This window comes from Mus pahari, chromosome 11 (assembly GCF_900095145.1).
Source record: "Mus pahari chromosome 11, PAHARI_EIJ_v1.1, whole genome shotgun sequence".
Taxonomy (NCBI): domain Eukaryota; kingdom Metazoa; phylum Chordata; class Mammalia; order Rodentia; family Muridae; genus Mus; species Mus pahari.
Window position 1 is genome coordinate 42,557,032 of NC_034600.1, and position 13,833 is coordinate 42,570,864.

General features: G+C 42.1%; 1 protein-coding gene across 1 annotated transcript in view; it reads left to right on the top strand.

Moving 5' to 3' along the window:
* Positions 1–13,833, top strand: part of Ankrd55 (ankyrin repeat domain 55) — a 94,745-nt gene that overhangs the window by 22,922 nt on the left and 57,990 nt on the right. Inside the window, exons 2-3 of the mRNA XM_021208622.1 lie at positions 6,011–6,133; positions 10,417–10,547. Coding sequence (XP_021064281.1) covers positions 6,011–6,133; positions 10,417–10,547 — 254 coding nt within the window. The remainder of the gene's footprint in view (positions 1–6,010; positions 6,134–10,416; positions 10,548–13,833) is intronic.

Genomic DNA, 13,833 nt, shown 5'->3' on the forward strand with positions numbered 1-13,833 from the left:
TGTTTACATGAGGGCCCTTTGAAGCCAAGAGCATTAACAATAGAAAAAGAAGAATAAAGTACACAGAGATAAACTTAACCTAGAAGGCAAGAGACTTGCACACCCAAAACTACAATGAGATGCTCGAGTAAATTAAAGAAGATGCCAACAAACAAGAAGACAACCAGGGTTTTCTGAACTACAAAGGCATATCATGATGTCACTGGTCCTCAAAAAAACCATACAGTCTCTGACAAAAACTCAACGACATTTTTATAGAAATGGGAAATTCATCAAAAATTTCATATGGAATCCTAATGGACTCACAGACATTTCAGACAGTTTTACAAAAGAAAAACAAAATTAGAGAGAGGCCTCATCCTTCCTGGTTTTACAAATTATAAAGTTACAGTAACCAAAAAGTGTGGTACTGGCATGAAGGTAGTAGTCATACAGATTAATGGAGTAGAACTGAAAGTCCAAAGATGATTCCATATATCTATGGCTAGCTAGTTTTTAAGAAGGTTGCTAGGCGGTGGTGGCACACGCCTTTAATCTCAGCACTTGGGAGGCAGAGGCAGGTGGATTTCTGAGTTCGAGGCCAGCCTGGTCTACAAAGTGAGTTCCAGGACAACCAGGGCTATACAAAGAAACCCTGTCTTGAAAAACCAAAAATAGATAGATAGATAGATAGATAGATAGATAGATAGATAGATAGATAGATAGATAGATGAATAAAAGAAAAGAAAAGAAAAGAAAAAGAAAAAGAAAAAGAAAAAAGAAAGAAGGGTGCTAGCCATGTGTGGTGGTGCACACCTTCAATCCCAGCACTTGGGAGGCAGAGGCAGGTGGATCTCTGTGAGTTTGAGGCCAGCCTGGTCTAAAAGAAAGTTCCAGAACAGCCAGTGCTTCATAGAGAAACCCTGTGTTGAAAAAAATAAATACATATAAAATAAAATTAAGAAGGGCACTAAGATCACTCAGTGATGGTTTTCAAAATACAGTGCTTAAGACACTAGATAATAACAGGAAAGATTTTAAATTCTCACCTTACTGCAAGCATATCAAAGATCCAATCATAATGCGTAGAACCATAAAACTTTTAGAAAAGGGCCCAAAGAAAGAACATCTAGCAATGGATTTGGCAGGGATTTCCTGGACATGATGCCAAAAGCACAGGCAACAAAAGAGAAATATAGACAAATTTCTGGGAGACTCGACTAACTGCAAACAGGAAAGCCATAGAGGAGTAGCAGTTTGTGCATTCAACATCTGAGAGCAAAGTTCTTCATACATCCCTAAAGGCCAAGACCACAAAACAATGACCTTATTACAAAGTGAGAAAAAGGATCTTAATAATCATTCTTCCAAAAATAAAGGGACAGCCAATGACACATGCAAAAGATATTCAACATTGGCAACCATTAGAGAACTGTAATTTAAAACCACGACTAGATACTCAGCCACTTTAACCATTCAAAGGTTGAATGATTCAAAGGAATGGCTGTTATGAAAGATAACATCCTTTCACACACAATATGTAAGCGAGATGAGGATGTGGGAAATTAGAACCTGTGTATAGATGTGGTATAAAATGGTATAGCTGCCTTGAAAAACAGTTGCTTAGTAGGGACTTCTATTGTTGTGATAGAAAATACCATGACCAAATCAACTTGAAGAACTGGCTATTTTATTTTACAGCTCTCAGGTTACAACTCATCACTGACAGAACTCAGGGCAAGAATCTAGAGGCAAGAACTGAAAGACCATAGCGGAACACTTCTTACTATACCTTCCCCATGGCTTACTCAGTCCACTTTCTTATTCAACATAAGACATCTTGCACAGGGATGACACTACCCACAGTGGACTAGGACATCCAACATCAATCATAAATTAAGAAAATGCCCTATAGATTTGCTTGTAAACAAATCTTATGGAGGCATTTTCTCGACTGAGATTCCAATTTTCCAAATGATTCTAGTTTGGGTCAAGTTGACAAAAAAAAAATCAACACAAGCAGTATAGTTGATTGTAAAAACTGAACATAAAAAAACATATAATCACATTATCCAGCAATTCTACTTTTGAGGGTATACCCAAAAGAGTTGAAAGCTAGCTACCAAAGCAATTTGTGCACATATGTTCACTGGGGCATTACTCATAATAACCAAAAGGAAGAAAAGAAAAAGAAAAACCAAGTGGCCATCAAAAGATGAATAAAGAAATAAATATGGTTAGTTCATATGTAGAACAGAAAATCACTCAATGTTCAAAAGGAAAAGTGGATACATGATCCTCCATGAATGAGCCAACATAATGCTGTGTGACATAATCTAGTCACAAAGAGACAAACAGTGTTGATTCCACACATATGAAAAACCTAGACTCAGATTCACAGACACAGAAATTACAGTCATGCTTTCCAGAAGCTGGGCAGGGAAAATAGGGGTTACGATGTAATGAGTACTGAGTTCTAGAAGATGAAAGGGGCTTGGAGATGGGTGGTGGTGGTTATGCAATACTGTGAATATCTTAAGACCAGAGAACTGTAGAGTTAAAATGGTTAAATGTTCTGTATGCAAACCCAACTAACTAGACCACCTTTGTGACCTCATGGAATTATCTCCAGAACTAACCATCCTGCTCTCTTAAACCACTCAGGATACACAAATGAAGTTCAGGACACCTCATTGTAGCCTCTCTCCTATTACTCTTCCAAGCCTCCTCCAGCCACATTTAACACATAGGTTAGATATCCCAGTGTAACCCTGACCTGTGCAGAATGGACGGGCCCTATCACTCTCTCAACATGGTAATAATCAGTTATCAGTTAGAGTTTCCTCCTCATGCTTTAGTTCACTAAATCCTGTGGGGCCAATATCCATCTAATACCTTACGTTCCTTGCAAGTGTGCCACTGATAAAATTGTCCTTGCTTAGAACTCTCTGGCAAACTAACAAGAAAACTGAAACATGTTCACAAGGTAATACAAAGCAGAAAACCATAAGATGAATAAGAGAATGAATAAGAAGGATGTATTGGCACATGCAAATATTCCAAAGGTATTGCTGGCCTAGGTGTGGTGATTGGGGGTTCAAGTGGTGTCAGCGGTTCTCAGCTCTTCCCTCCCCCTGGCTCTGCTCTGTTCTGCTCCGCTCCATCTTCATTCTTCTCACCGGGCAGATGCTGACCGCAGGCTTCCCAATTCATGGGCAGTGGAACAGAGAGAGGGTTGTGAGAGGGGGCGGGGAGGGGAAGGAGAGAGAGCAGTGCTCTCCACAATCCCAGCTGGAGTCTGTTTGCTTTTCACAGACTCTAATCGGTCCACAGCCCTGAATATGTCACCTTGGCCACAATGATGCAAATTCTTAATAACTCTGTTCCAGGTCACATATTCTGCCTCTGGGTCAGGATAAAATAATCCACTGAAGCTGCAGTTTGCCTGAAAGTGGAGCACTGAGGATCACCCCAGAATGTTCAAAGTAAAGCTAGCATCAGGGTGAGGGGAGAAAGGACAGACTCGGCCATCTTTCATTGAGTCTCATGGGTACTTGACAGGCTCAGATATATTGCACATAAATGTGATATTCAAATCCTTCTGGCAAAATATTTTTGGGATCCTAATTCTAGGAGGCAGTACAGCTCCACATCGTGATGAAGGTGCTGTGTGTATCAGTCATGAATGGAACATGAACATGTTGCGATGTAGCATGCAGTTTATATATATAAAACCCCACAGTTGAATCTGGTGTGATGGCATACACTTGTGGTCTTAGCACAATGGGGAAAGGGGCAGGCAGATCACTCATGAATTTGAGACCAGTCTGATCTACAGCGTGAGTTCCAGGCAATCAAGGGCTACACAGTGATGCCCTGCCCCAGATCAATAAGAAACAAACAGCTCTGTAGTCCGTTTGTCACCGTTGGCAGCTTCCTGACCCAATCAGGCTTCTCCTTCCCAGGGGTCACTACCAGCATCTTTGAATGTGCACATATTACTAGAAAGTAGGTCCATCTTTTAAGTTGGGGCCCTAGTTCCCACACCCAGAGACACTGGGAATTATCTTAACAAAGTCCCGACTTGTGTGAAGATTTGTAACAAAATGTAAGCTATATATGGCTTCGTTAGTAGCCTTCATCAACAAAAGCCCAATTTTAAATATATGCCCAGACATGTAACACTGTCTAAGTAATTTTTAAGTGGAGCAGAATAAGTAGCAAGTACTAAAAAATGCTTACTAAGTGCCAGGCTGCTGTTAAGCACATGGGCTTAATATTAACAGAGTCACTCCACCCAAGGGAGATAGCTTCTAAGGGAGGCACTCGTCAGTGTTGTCAAGATCTCCACTTTACAGATAAGGAAACTAAGCCAGGTGAGGGTGACTGGCCCACAATTCCACACAGCTGGTTAGTACAAGCCTGACTTGTACCCAAGCATCAAACCAACCGCACCCTGCCATGCAAATGAGCGGGGGAGCCTGCTTCAACACGTGGACGACTTAGAAAGCAGCCACTCACTGTACAAAACGATGTTGTCCTAAATAAGCCGTCCCCAGTTACGAGCTTGCGTTGGACTGGCTAGCTGGTTAAAAATCATTAATGGTTTCTCAGAAATACTGGGACAGAGAAACCAAACCCAAACTTTAGGACTCGTGCCCGCTAAAGTTCAAAGACCCAAAAGGCCAATGGTCCTAGTGTCCATACGAGAAGAAAAACACAACTTTAAAACTGTTGAGATATTCTCTGTCAGAACATCAGTTACACTTGGAGAAAACAAAACCAGGTTCCACTCTAATAGAGGGGCCTGGCACAGCCTCTCCTGAGGTGTCCCACGAGACAGCTCGCTTCTTAGCCGTCTCTGTGCATTCCTACAGTCACCTGACCACAGTCTCTTGTCATCCTTGGCAGTAAAATCTGTTGGATCCATTCTTCACAAAGCACAGTAAACAGTTGGCTCCCTCATTCAAAGCAGTTTCATACAACCTTAGTTCTTCTAGAAATAGCATCTATACAAACCCAGGTGGTTGAAACTGAACAGGCTTTAATGGAGGTGGGGGGGAGAGATATGCAAAATGAGGCACGAGAGGCAAATATAAATGCAGTAGATGAACACCAATGAAAAGCTATGGCTCTACTTTAAATTGCAGGACAACAGTGGTGGACAGGTTATGAGGGGGCCACGTGAGAGCTAGTTCTGCATAGGAAAAGCTCCTGGTGGGAAGGAGGCAGCTACTGCTAGATGCCGAGCAAGGGAAGGAGAGCCCCACCTTCTCCCTTCCCAGTCTTCAGTGCCTCCCTCCCATGCACAGCAGCGGGATAAAGGCGTCGGGAGATACAGTCAGCAAAGCTCAAGGTGCGGAGCATCTCTGGAAGAGAGGGAGGAGCATAATGCTTTTCCCAAAGATGGATGAACTGAGGTGCTAAGAAGACAGGTAATGAGGCCATGGATGTAGTTCGGTTGGTAGAGGGCTTACCTAGAAAGCACATGCTTTCAATGCCCAACAACTGCACAAAATCAGGCATAGCAGCCCACATCTGCAAATGCCCACACCCAAGGGGTGGATGTAAGAGAATCAGCAATCCAAGATCAGCCTCAGCTATATAGAATATTCAAGGCTAACCTGGGCTACACAAGAACTCGACTCTAAACAGGAAACAAGCAAAAGAGAAGACCATAGCATGCTTCAGGTCTTGGAGAATATAATGCCAAGATGCTGGCCTTCTTCCCTTGCTGGTCTCTCTAATCTTGGGAAACCTGAATGCCCAAAGAGTCATAACATGTCAAAGAGTGCCTAATCCCAGGGCTCCTTGCCAACATGTGGTGGTGTTGCAAATGACCTAGAGTGGCCCACTTTTCTTCAGAAGTGTCCCTTCCAGAAAGGAGTATGGGACCAAAGCTGACTCAGCCTCTGCCTGGATTCAATGGGGAGGGAGGTTTAGTGACTCACTTGTGTGGGTGACAATCTGGTCCACAGTATTCTTTGAGTGAGCGTACTCTGCACACTAACAGGGTGTCTGGTTCATGCAGGTGACTCATCTGAAGAAGTCGACCTGGCAATGGTGTATCAGGCAGCATCGAATGGAGATGTCAACTCTCTGACTGCCGTGATTCGGGAGGACCCGTCCATCCTGGAATGTTGTGACAGTGAAGGTGAGTTGTTCATGAGTTTTTGGGTTTTTTTTAAAACCTGGGATGAAATGTTTTATCCTTTCAGAGATGGTCTTTTGAGATGAACAACACTAGTGAACTTCTTTTTGAATGACTACAAGATACTGCAGGCATCTTGCCTGTGGCTCTGTAGAATCCTTTGGCATTTCTCAGCATAATGACATTGGACAGAGAACTTCAGCACCTTTCACTCACTGTTCACTTATTATATTTCATATATTATTATGAAGTGAGTTGTTTCCAGTATTTTTGTAGGACTGGACAAGTATGGTGTGTGTGTGTGTGTGTGTGTGTGTGTGTGTGTGTGTGTGCGCGCGCTCGCGGGCGCACACACACTTGTAGAAGCCAGAAGTCAACCTCAGGTGTCATTCCTAAGGTATTATACATTTTGTTTTTTGAGACAGAGTTTCTCCCTGGAATTGGGAACTCACCAGTAAGTTAAACTAGCTGGTTAGTGAGCCCCAAGTATCTGCCTGTCTCCATTTCCTCTGGGCCAATATTACAAGTACAAAACATTAAGTCTGACTTTCTTATGCGTGTTCTGGGGAACCTACTCAGGTCCTCAGGATTGCACAGCAAGCACTTTGGGGACTGAGCCCTCTCTTTGACCACCAGTAGTTATAACAAGTATCTAGGAAGAGCAGAAATGGAAGTTGGAGAAATCTAAGTGTCATGATCCTTCAGAGAGCCAAGAATTTGGCCCTTAAGACCACATCATGGTTGTATTTCCACCTCTACTCTTTCTAAATACAACTAAGAACTCTGGATACGATGACTAAAATAACTCTGGAAACCAAGAGAAGGGCCAAGTCCTGAGATCCAAGGACGGGCATGGTGGTGAGTTCTCTGGAATGTCCTTTTGCCTTGTATATCCCAGGATTGGGGCTGAAGGAGCTGACAACACAGAGTGCCAACACACGCGGACAGAAGAAGAACCTCCGAAAACCTTCATTCTGTGGGCAAGATGGCAAGACTGACCACACGAAAGCACTGATAGGAAGAGACTCTCTACAGTATTGCATGGCTTCACAAGAGGGAACACCTCCATCATCTGTATGAGTTCTCGCTCCAGAAGCTTAGAGGGAGAAGAGCGAAATAATCTCAAAACACACAGAGAGAGAGAAAACAAGAAATGATGAAATTGAGAACGAAAACAATAGTGAAAAATCTAAGAAACAGGGAACAACCTGTAGCACTGACAAGAAAAACTACCCGAAGGAGATGCAAATTCCCGCTCTTAGGAATAAAACCAGGGACATCACTACAGTTCCAACAGAAATGCTGCAAATAACTTCACACGTGTAAATTTGACAATTTAGACAAAATGGATTAATTGCTCAAAATAAAATAAACTGGGAGGAGGAGAAGAGGTTAGATTCCATTAGAACCTGCTGTTCATCTATACATGAAAATACCACAGTGGACACAAGCAATAAACATAATTAATGGTTGTTAACAGTCCTAGTATGAAACAAGTTAAATATTCCTATAAATATTTGGGAAATTAAATTCATAATTTAAAAATTCTTAAAGAGGACTACCTTCAGCCATTGATGGTCCTGTACAGTTGTACTATGTGTTTATTTATTGTTTAGAATTATTTTATGTGTTTGAGTGTTTTGCCTGAATTGTGTCTGTACACCATATGCATGCTTGGTGGCCCAGGTCAGAAGAGGGTGTCAGATCTTCTGGAACTTGAGGTACAGATGGTTGTGAGTCAACCTCTAGGTGCTGGGAACCAAACCCAGGTTCTTTGCAAGAGCAACAAATGTTCGTAATCACTGAGCCATCTCTCGGACCCATTTACAAAATTTTTCAAGAATAATCAGCATTAATTTCATATGATTTCTTTGAAAAGAGAAAAGAGGAAAATACTTTTTAGCTATATTCATGAGCTAAAACTACATTAGTATCAATACTCTGGAAAATCATTAACTAGCTAGTTAAAGAAGAAAAATCCTATCAGTTGGCACAGAAGCATTCCATGGAATTCAATATGCATCCGTAATTTTAAACCTCAGGAAAATAAAAATGGAAAGGAGCTTTCTCAATGTGACAGAAAACAAAGCCAGGTACAGTAGCATGAGACTATAGATCTAGCCTCTCGGGAGGATAAAGCACAAGAGTCATGAGTTCAAGTCTACGCCAGGCAATTTGGCAAAAGCCCTTCTCTGACTTTCCTTTCTAAGATTATCTGCAGTATTACTCAGTTGTTAGAGACTGAATGTTCTGGCTCTGAGATCAGGAACAGAGGAGGAGTGCCCATACTCAGCACCTAATCTCAATGCAATATAAACTCAAAAGGCTAGAACAGAGGCAAGAAAAGGAAATGCACATAGCATCAGCCTTTCACACGACTTAGCTGTCACTATAGACAGCCCTAAGGTGTGAATTCAGAGATCACAGGTACAAGATGAGGGCGTAAACCTAACCCAAATGGATTAGAGACAAAAATGTACCGGCAAAATGTAGCAATCTGAAAGGAACTATGGAAGCCTGTCCCCATGTACAGCCAGCTTGTCGGTGCATACTTATTAAATACCTTGGCCCTCCCCACCAATGTACAATGTCACCTGAATTATATAGTGACACTCTATGCAAGTCTGAGTGTCTCCTGAACTCTCCTTTCTAAACTGTTGAGCTATTTCTTGTTTTCGTTGTCATAACTTTATGATAAATATTGTCTGTTAATAAGGTAAATTTCTGTTCTTTGTTCTCTGAAGATTGTATAGAAAGTACAATCTCGAGATTGATTTAAACTGGTCAGAGAGAGCATGTAATTTTATAAAAATAGTATGTAAAATTAATTTATTTACTAAATATCTCAGATTTACTAATTGCTTTCTTTTCTTTTTTTTTTTTTTAAGATTTATTTATTTATTTATTTATTATATGTAAGTACACTGTAGCTGTCCTCAGACACTCCAGAAGAGGGAGTCAGATCTTGTTACGGATGGTTGTGAGCCATCATGTGGTTGCTGGGATTTGAACTCCAGACCTTCGGAAGAGCAGTCGGGTGCTCTTAGCCAATGAGCCATCTCACCAGTCCTGCTTTATTTTCTTATTCCTTATGTCCTTTCTTTCCCCTCTAATGGTTGTACTTTTCTCTTCTTTTTTTTTTAACTTTTAATATTTATTTATTTGTTTATTTATTTGCTTACTTACTTATTTACTTTTGGTTTTTCAAGACAAGGTTTCTCTTTGTAGCCCTGACTATCCTGGAACTCACTCTGTAGACCAGCCTGGCCTTGAACTTAGGGATCTGCCTGCCTCTGTTTTCCTCCGGAGTGCATGCATCAATCACCATAAGGTTTGTAACTACTTGATAGGAAGGGCTATAAGGAGGAAGAAAGGGAAAGGAGAAAGGAAGGAAGTAGGGATGGATGGAAGATGAGGGAAGATAAGGAGAAAAGGAGAAAGGAAGGAAGGGGAAGGAAGAATCTACTGTACTAAGAATTACTTCATCGCTGCTTCAGTAATAAAAAGGAGGGAATGCTGGGTTGCCAGCTGCCATATTCAGGGAGAATGGCAGCCCAGAGATCTATCCATTCTGAGGATCTCTGTGGACCATAGCTGGGTTCATCCAGAGGTGAACCACAAGCTCAACAGAATCTAAGCACATGTCAATTCAGCAAGGGGTCAGATCCAAGCTTGGCCTCTTGGTCTGAAGGAATGTGACACTCCATGCTTGTTGCAACAGCCCCTCAAAGTTAAGCAAAATGTGCCCAGTCATCTCTATTTCTATTCAGCAAGAAAACACACTGATAAACAAAATGACTTTGGTGGTGTTGATTCAGAAAGAGTTCAGTGAAGGGAATTCTACTGAGAATTTGTATAGCCCAACGATAGGCAATTGTCCAGCTACCTCCAAAAGTGTGCTGAACCTGGCTACCTGGGTGGACCAAGAGCTGGTCCAGGTTCTGCACCTACTTCAGCTTAGTCAGTCTTACCTGGTAGATCTGGAGTTATTCACATCCCTGAGGCAACAATTGCCAGTTTTGGTCACCTGCCCAAAGTGCTTTAATCTACCAACTACTACAGACAACTGAGCATGCGGAGAGGAGAGAATCAGACAGCTGACGGGAGGGAGCTGAAAGACATCGCTATGTAAACAGAAATCATCACCCTTGGCTCCCCTCAGTCCCACAAAATCCAGCAGCTGGATTTGTGCTACAGGAAATCAGAATGAATGAACAGACCAACGGTTTGCTCATAAATCCTGAAAGCTAAACATTTGTAAAGGCTGTTGAAATGTCTCATTCCAGGATGCACGCCCTTGATGCACGCGGTTTCGGGACGTCAAGTGGACACAGTGAAATTGCTGCTAAAGATGGGCGCCAACATTAACACACAGGATGCGTATGGCCGCACCAGTTTATGTCTGGCAACCTACCTGGTATGAATCTCTGTTTGTTAATGGGGCTACAGAACAAGAGAACTGAGGATGTCATGTGGATTACACAGAATGGTGCCTATGGGCTGATACAGTAGGTCAACAAGAACAGGACTTTAGGCTTTACTTATTATCCTTAAGGCTTGTATGGGTCGTAAGCACATTTATTTATTTATTTATTTATTTATTTATTTATTTATTTATTTATTTCCCTGGCTGTCTTGGAACTCACTCTGTAACTCACGAGTTAACATAGAGGTGATATGAGACAGAAAATGTTATTTTCTATCTCAAGACCGGAATTTCACTTGGGACATTTCTGGCCCTTGTTGGCATTTCTAACAAGGCTGCCATAAATAACCCCCCAGAGGGTGGTAACAATTCGAAGATTCAGTTAACATCTGCAGGATGCAGTTAGATGGAAATGAGCTGAGCAGAAGCTCCAGGCTGCAGAATGTGAGACATGATGAGAATTGGGAAGGGTGAGGAGATGTGAGTGTCAGGGATGTGGGCATTGGGGACAAGGGCATCAGGGACTAGAGGGCCGGGGATGTATCAGGATCACAGGGGCAACGCCAAGCGAAGAAGTCACTCAGTTCATCGCTAGTGCTCACATTAGAAACTGCAATGTCATCCTTCATACTAGGGATTTCAGTTCAGCATTGCCCAACATTAAAGCAAAGCGTGGTTACAACTCACTGAAAATGCTCTAGCCCTCTCCTCTCAGGTGCTCGCTGTGGTCCTTCTGCAAGCTCCTCGGGCTGGCTTAAGTCCATGTGAAACAAGCCCTGCCGGCCATGCGGGACAGTTCATTGCTTTTCTTCTTTTCATGGCTGCTACCCTCTCACATCTGTTGCCTCTTGGGTTCACTGCTGCTGACAGTTGATAGTCAGGGATTTCTCCCAAGCAGCCCCCCCACTACAGATTCACCCCTTCGGCCCCACTGAAATAAAACACTTCCCTTCCCCAAACTCGACACCCCTTCCTGCCACACAATTCAGAGTTTGCAATATGCATTGCTCAATTCCCACAGAGATTTTCTTCAGAGACCACTTTAAATTTTTTTTTTTTCTTTGCAAACTCTGTTTCTAGGACCCAGAAACGATTTTTCTGAAATGTGGTCCACAGGCCTCTTGGATCAATACCACTCAGAGGTCTTGTTTGAAAGGCAGGCTCTGAGGTATTTCCTTAGTTAGAAACTCCCTAGATAGCTTGGGAGTAGAGAAGGATGGGAGGCCGCAGGTTAAACTAACCTCCCTGGCAAATTTGGTGTCTACTTGAGTTTGAAGACCACTGCTCTATGTGTGTTAGCTGACTGAGTCTCTGTATTCAGACAGATAAAGGATTTCCGTCTTGGTCACCTCCCTTGTAACACGTGCCTTCGTAACTGCTCTTGATACAAACCTTTTGTGTCTGAGAAAAACAAAACAGAAAAACCCAATATTTTGAATTAATGCTCAAAGGAAAAGGGTGGGATGGCTTCTAAAGTTGACTGCCATTGGACTCTATAATATGGTAGAAACAAATTATATGTCTTTAAAAGACTCTAAACTCTAAAATTCAAATTTTGAAAGGACTGGAAAGAAGTGCCCCACTAAACATCAATTATGAGGGGCAACTTGGAATGTAGAAAGGTGGCATCTTTGCAGGCAGCCCTTGGCATTCTAAAATGCTGTGGGAGGGAAATGGTAACATTACACAGGGTGGGCTGCCTGCTTCCCTGTGCCTGGCCTCTATGTGAGCCCCCAAGGCTCACTGCAAAGAGGTGCATTCTGGGAGCTGTCATGAAATCCAGCAATGTCTAGATTTGACCATTAAGAGAAACTTGGCAAAAGAGGCACTTAGAAACTGAGTCTCAACTCAGGGTACAAATAAATTCGTAGACTCAGGACCTTGGGCAAATCACACCATCCTTTTTGGCCTCAATCCATATTTTTGAGGTGTAGTTAAAAACAATAACCTAAGCTTATCACCCCTGAAGGAAAAGGTGGAGCCAGCTAGCAGGTAGAAGGTAGACTGGACACTCATTTGTTGCTTCAGAATGGTGCAAGTGTTTCAAATATCTTCATTGGTTTTTAAGTTTCCTTTCTGAAAAAAAAAAAGACTGAAGAAAACCACATATACACATTGAGTTCCAAGAAACATTGCGAAATGTTTTAGATATTTCAAAGCTTACTCCACCAAAAGATCTGCTTTTTCAAAAACTGTATGAGTCTAGTGCTTAGGCAATTCTGAAGTTTGCCCAAAGTGCCTTGCTATTGGATCACCCTGATTCATTTTTTTTTCTTTTAAGCAGAAAACTTGAAGATTTGGATATTAGTAACTAGGAACAGATGTAATACATTAGTAAACTGTGAATCAATACTGACAATGTCTCCAAATATTTGCTTCTACTTAAGACAGCTATCGATGGTCAATTCTACAGAGCTTGACTTGATATTATAGCCCATGACATTTATTTAGCTTTGATTTTTGTGACAGGGTCCTCATGTACTCTAGGCTGGCCTCCAAGTCACTCTGTAGCAAAGGGTGACCCTTAACTCCTGACCCTCTTTGTTGTTAACCTCCCAAATTCTGGGATGCTAGGTCTGCATATCCATGCCTGCTTTGGTCCAGGAATTTTGATGTGCTCTTGTTTGACAGGTGTTGTCTAGACTCTTCAAAACCACAAGGTTCTCTTCCTACTCTTATTTTCTTACTTGAATAAGATTATTAACCCTTGGGGGTTGGGTGCTTCCAATTGACATACTAAGGAAGAGAATGTTCAGTCATCTCATCACACAGGGGCATCTCTAGGCTTGACTATATACAAATAGAGGAAAGGAGTTACTCCTTTTGGATAAAAGGTTGTCACATCACTCCTCTCAATGAGAAGTTCAGCTATTTAGTTGTCTGCTTATAAGCAGGCAAGAAGCACAAGGGTTGTAGATAAATGTAGGAGACCTTCAGTTTAGGAATGAGAACCAAACCTGGTTATCAGCAGTGTTGGATCAGTTAAAGAAGTATAAACTAAGCAAGCAGTATAAATCTGCGCAGGGCTAACCTCAGGTTATTCCTGTCCTTTAACATAAGATGGCAAGAAAAATGGCTCAGTCAGAAATACTAGCCAGCAAGGTGATAATATAAGTTTCAGTTGGTACTATTAGGATGTGGGGAATTCACCCAGCTTCCCAAGTGTACTGGCTAGTTTTGTGTCAACTTGACACAGCTGGAGTTATCACAGAGAAAGGCGCTTTAGTGGGGGAAATGCCTCCATGAGATCCAGCTGTGGGGCATTTCCTCAATTAGT